General features: G+C 40.3%; 2 protein-coding genes across 4 annotated transcripts in view; both read left to right on the forward strand.

The window, feature by feature from the left end:
* The window catches only part of LOC122539993 (somatotropin), a 6,991-nt gene extending 4,643 nt beyond the window's left edge, over positions 1–2,348 (forward strand). Inside the window, exon 5 of the mRNA XM_043675258.1 lies at positions 1,895–2,348. Within this exon, the coding sequence (XP_043531193.1) occupies positions 1,895–2,095 (201 nt within the window). The 3' untranslated portion in view covers positions 2,096–2,348. The remainder of the gene's footprint in view (positions 1–1,894) is intronic.
* Positions 2,349–5,145: 2,797 nt separating this feature from the next.
* Positions 5,146–5,615, forward strand: part of rdm1 (RAD52 motif containing 1) — a 23,057-nt gene continuing 22,587 nt past the window's right edge. For 2 of the 3 annotated variants that reach the window (XM_043675255.1, XM_043675257.1), the window contains exon 1: positions 5,374–5,526. In XM_043675255.1, the coding sequence (XP_043531190.1) occupies positions 5,404–5,526 (123 nt within the window). In that variant the 5' untranslated portion in view covers positions 5,374–5,403. Of the gene's footprint in view, positions 5,304–5,373; positions 5,527–5,615 lie in introns of those variants that run through there. The other variant, XM_043675256.1, reaches the window with a different exon arrangement.

Raw genomic sequence — 5,615 nt, forward strand, 5'->3', positions numbered from 1 at the left:
CTCGAGGTCATTTATAAAAATGACAAACAGCAATGGTCCCAAAACAGATCCTTGCGGAACACTGCTAGTGACGGCACTCCAAGATGAACCTTTGCCATCAACTACTACCCTCTGTCTTCTTCCAGCCAGCCAACTCCTAATCCAAACCTCCAACTCACCCTCAATGCCATACCTCCGTATTTTTTGCAGTAGTCTACCATGGGGAACCTTATCAAACACCTTACTAAAATCTATATACACCACATCTACCGCTTTCCCCTCGTCCACCTCCCTAGTTACCTTCTCAAAGAATTCAATAAGGTTTGTGAGGCACGACCTGCCCTTCACAAAACCTAATGGAATGAGCGGTCAGAGGAAATGGTAGAGGTAGGTACAATTGCAATATTTAAAAGATATGTGGACAGGTACATGGACAGGGAAGGTTTAGTGGGGCACAGAACAAATGCAGGCAAATGGGAATAGTTTAGTTTAGGAAATCTCATTGGCATGGATAAGTTGGGTCCAAGGGTCTGTTTGCATGCTGTATGACTCTATAAATGATTTATATAGAAATGTTAAAGCTTTTGAAATTTTCAGTAATAACTCCTTAGACTAAAACTGATCTAATAAGGGAAAAGAATGTTCAATAATAAAAGAAAAAAAGTTTGCAACAGTGTCCAGTGGAGTTCTGGAAACTTTTCACAAGAGATGAATGGTATTGAGGAGGACATGTTAACTGATACTAACATTGTTGAAACAAGGCTACATCACTGTGCTTTGAACATATTGAGGGAAATGCATTTTACAATATCCTGAAAGTGATTCAGGCTGTTGTACACAAACATTGTTAGTTCCTTTGGTCAGACAATGAACATTAAAATGATTAAAAGGATTCCAAAGAGTTGAGGTTCAATTACTTGGATGGGAGAAATAATTCCAGATGGATTAATTGCTTCAGAAGTTGTCAGTCTGGGCCATTACCAAGTTGGCTGACTAGGTGAGTGGTGCACTCAATATTGTGACAATGAAACTATTGCGTATTCGATTGTTTTACAGCTGTGATGTTCAACATAATGCAACGAATTTCAATTACTAGCAAACCAGCTGATTGCAAAAAAGACTGAAATTTATCTAAACAGATCACCAGGGTATGAAACAAGTGTAGCATTTAAATATAAAATGTTTCAAATGACATAACAAAAACAATAGAAAATCGATTATAAAGAATGTATATTAAGGATGAAATGGAGAGAATGAAGAGAAAAAAAAGAAAACCAATACAAGTTTAAAATATTTACATGCTAGATTAAATGAACTGGATGAAATCTATCAGTGAAACTATACAAGGAATAAACTCAACTGAATAGTTACTTCTCCTTTCTAAGTTTGTTTTTAGACAAATCTTTAGTTCTAGAGCTAGTTTTGAAAGATAGTCATGAATTTATTTGCTTCAGCAAGCCACTTATTCATCATTGCAATACCTTTTTTACTTGTATAACATTGAAGGTAGGCTAGAAATCATACTTCATATTGCATGTTCAGGTAACTTCATGCACCATAATCACATTAAGCTTTTATCTGAATTGCAAGGGTTCATAATATTCTTTATTAGCTTTTGCATGTGCTGTTCTCATAACATACACAAATGGAGTTCATTTGGTCTTTTTGGTCCATATTTAAGTGTATATCATGGCTAAAAAAAAAAGTGTTCATCAATGAATCAAATGATTTTAATTAAATGACGTGGCACAGGATGTAGTGAAATAATATTTTTCCGTATGATGAAAACAGTATGTTTTTGCTTTACTACGTGTTACATAGCCAAGCCCACACATAATCTTATTTATATGTTCTGAAAAATGCTCTCTCTCTTTGTAAAACTGCCTTAACACTAAACTCTTCTATCATTTCCCAGACTCTGGAAGATGGAGGCTCTTCACAAGGTTTTGACTGGCTGACATTTTTCTATGACAGGTTTGATGGAAACTTAAGTGAAGAAGCTTTGATGAAAAACTATGGTCTCCTGGCTTGTTTTAAGAAGGATATGCACAAAGTTGAAACCTACCTGAAAGTTATGAATTGCAAACGCTTTGCAGAGAGTAACTGTACTGTGTAGTGTAAGGTTATAGTCAAAATGAGTGAGGAAAACTCGATAAAGACACTCAAAATGTTACACAGAATCTGTCTTAAAGTTGTTTATTTTCCAAAATGTTATGTCTATATAGTATATATGTTATAATAATATAGGGTCTCTTAATTGTAGTTGTATAAATTGTGGAAAATATTTTTCTGTAGTATATATTTTTCTGCAATTGTGATTGATTCTAAAATTCATTGGTAAATCTCAGCAAATATTTACAATCTTGCATTTTGCAATAAATTACTGCATTGAATTGCCAACTAGTCTTTAGTTTTATTTTAAACTATCTTTTCAAGATACATTTGATTGTCTATGTGATCATACTCATGACTCGAATACTTTCCATTTTTGCCATTATAATTAGCTTCCACCATGCAGGGCAGTTAAAGCATATGCAGATACAAACTAAAGCATCCTCTACAAATAACACTTAATATGAGAAGAGAATCAAGATACAGTCTAACCTTTGAAAAGTTCTTGTTTTCACCACTGGAGCATTATTATTTTGTATTAATAGGGTTAGTAATCTTTTTGAAATTGTATCCTTTCTGTAGCAGCACACTTTCAAATCTTATGCTTGTTGTGTCTTCAAACATATAATTTCTTTCCAATCTAATTAATTAGATCCTCTGAACAAATTCTAACTATCAATTTGCTCATCAACTTAATAAGGATTGAAATTTCCAAGCAACGTTGTGAAACATCTTGAAAGCTGGAAAACAAGTCAATAAAAGCTATTGCTTTGACAGGGGAGACTGAAATGGAGTATTTGTGCCAGCATAGACTGGGTGGACTGATTGCTCTGTTTCTGCATTGCCGATCCTATGTAAAGTCTCAGATCAGTGATCTAAATGCAGTGAACATTTTATGGTACTGTGATAGCTAACAATATGTATACAGTACTGCTAGATCATTTCTTTTTTGTTTCACTCATTTTCTATCAATTCACATTGCAGCATCGCATTTTCATGGCACCCTTTTAGTCTCACAGGTAGCTGAGAAAGCATTAGGAAGATGAAGGTGAGGGAGAAGGTGATAGGTTGGAGAGGTGGGTGGAACGGATAGATGTGAAAGGTGGTGAACAGGTCAGGAGGATGGTGCCAAGTTGGAGGCTTGGGACTGAGATAATGTGGGTGTAGGGGAATTGAAGAAACTGTTGAAATCCACATTGATCCTGTGTGGTTGCAGGGTCCCAAGGTGGAATATGAAGAGTTCTTCCTACAGGCTTTGGGCGGTAAGTGTTTGGCGATGGAGGAGACCCAGGACCTGCATGTCACTGATGGGGTGGGTGGGGAAGTTGAAGTGTTCAGCCACTGGGCGGTGAGATTGCTTGGTGCGGGTGTCCCAGAGATGTTCTCTAAAACAATCCGCAAGTCTGCAGAGGTGGCCATATCGGGTGCAATGGATACAGTAGATGACATTGGTGGAGGTACAGGAAAATTTCTATCAGAAGGATCCTTTGGGGCCTTGGATGGAGATGAAGGGGTGGTGTCAGCGCAGGGGAAGGTGCCAGAAATGGGGTGTGGGCTGGTTGGGGGCGTGGACCTGATGAGGGGGTTGCAGAGGGAGTGGTCTCTCCAGAATGCTGATAGGGATGGGGAGGGAAATATGTCTCTGGTGGTGGGATCTGTTTGTAGGTAGCGACCTATATATATGTCCAAACATGAAGACGCAGACAACATACAAATCAAAATCAGTGTTGAAAACATTCAAAATTTATAAAACTGACTAAGCTACTAATGAAAGACAATGGGTAATAAACCAAAAGGATCTCACACATTGTATGTTCAAATACCGTCATAGAGTCATAGAGATGTACAGCATGGAAACAAACCCTTCGGTCCAACCTGTCCATGCCGACCAGATATCCCAACCCAATCTAGTCCCACCTGCCAACACCTGGCCCATATCCCTCCAAACCCTTCCTATTCATATACCCATCCAAATGCCTCTTGAATGTTGCAATTGTACCAGGCTTCACCACTTGTGTCAGTTTCTTTCTTTCTCCCTCTCTCTCATGCACTGACCTCACCATGTGCTTCCTTTGTCTGATCTTCTCCCTTTTAAAACTGCTGTTGTTTTGACTTTTTTCCCCCAAAGTTCCAAAACAATGTAGTAATTGCTCCTCCGGAATTCCAGCACCTAAACCCCCTTCCCCCCAAAAAAAGGACCAGCTGTTACAGCCAGAAATTGTTCCTGTCCTCCATCTTGGATTACCCAGATAATTTATTAATTAATGGGATTTGGACATTCATTGTTTTGTTTTTCTCTGTTGGCTGTTGAGAAGCTGATAATGAGCAACCTTCTTGACTGCAGCTCAGTGGCCAGTTAGGACATTTCAGAGGGTAGTTTAGAGTTAATGACATTGTTCCGAAGAAGCGTCACTGGACCCAAAACAATAATTCTGCTTTCTCTCCATTGATGCTGCCAGACCTGCTGAGTTTTTCCTGTAAATTTTGTGTTTTGTTTCTAACATTGTGCTTAGTCTGGACTCACAGAGTCCAATTTGGGCATAGGCGGCAGATATTGAGAGATAAAAACAATGACTGCAGATGCTGGAAACCAGATTCTGGATTAGTGGTGCTGGAAGAGCACAGCAGTTCAGGCAGCATCCAAGGAGCTTCGAAATCGACGTTTCGGGCAAAAGCCCTTCATCAGGAATGGGCTTTTGCCCGAAACGTCGATTTCGAAGCTCCTAGGATGCTGCCTGAACTGCTGTGCTCTTCCAGCACCAGGCAGATATTGAGAGGCTGTTTGTGAACCAGATGTGTTTTGAGGACATTGTCATGTTATTTTGGTGTAAAGTTGTTGAAGTGCTTTGAATTATTGAATTGTTTTGGCACTGAGCACAGTCAGTTAGCTCATGGTCGTTCAGACCCTGCTTGCAGACTGTTGAATGAATGAATGAATGAACTGTCAGCAGCTCCAGGCTGGTCAGGAGGCGGAGACTCCGGGGAAAGGGTGGGGGCGTGGCTTATCCTAAAGACCAATCCGGAGCCAGCGGTCACCATGGAGACGGGTCTGATTGACAGGCCGCCTTGTCTGGTTAAGGCGGGGGATAATGGCTGCTTTTGGCGGGAGTCCTGCTCAGGCTGAAATTGTAGACTTTAAAATCCCGACTGCAAATAATAAAACTCTTTTTGTCTGTAACATTCTCCCCAGAGAGTCCGAGGCTGAAATTTATGTGAGTGCCGGATGTAGATGAAGGGCTTGGGATGGAGGGGCGGTCACCATGGAGACGGGTCTGATTGACAGGCCGCCTTGTCTGGTTAAGGCGGGGGATAATGGCTGCTTTTGGCGGGAGTCCTGCTCAGGCTGAAATTGTAGACTTTAAAATCCCGACTGCAAATAATAAAACTCTTTTTGTCTGTAACATTCTCCCCAGAGAGTCCGAGGCTGAAATTTATGTGAGTGCCGGATGTAGATGAAGGGCTTGGGATGGAGGGGGTTTGGGGATGAAGGGGGTGGGGTGTTGGGGATGAAGGTGGTGGGGGGG

Source organism: Chiloscyllium plagiosum, chromosome 33 (genome assembly GCF_004010195.1).
Source record: "Chiloscyllium plagiosum isolate BGI_BamShark_2017 chromosome 33, ASM401019v2, whole genome shotgun sequence".
Classification (NCBI taxonomy): domain Eukaryota; kingdom Metazoa; phylum Chordata; class Chondrichthyes; order Orectolobiformes; family Hemiscylliidae; genus Chiloscyllium; species Chiloscyllium plagiosum.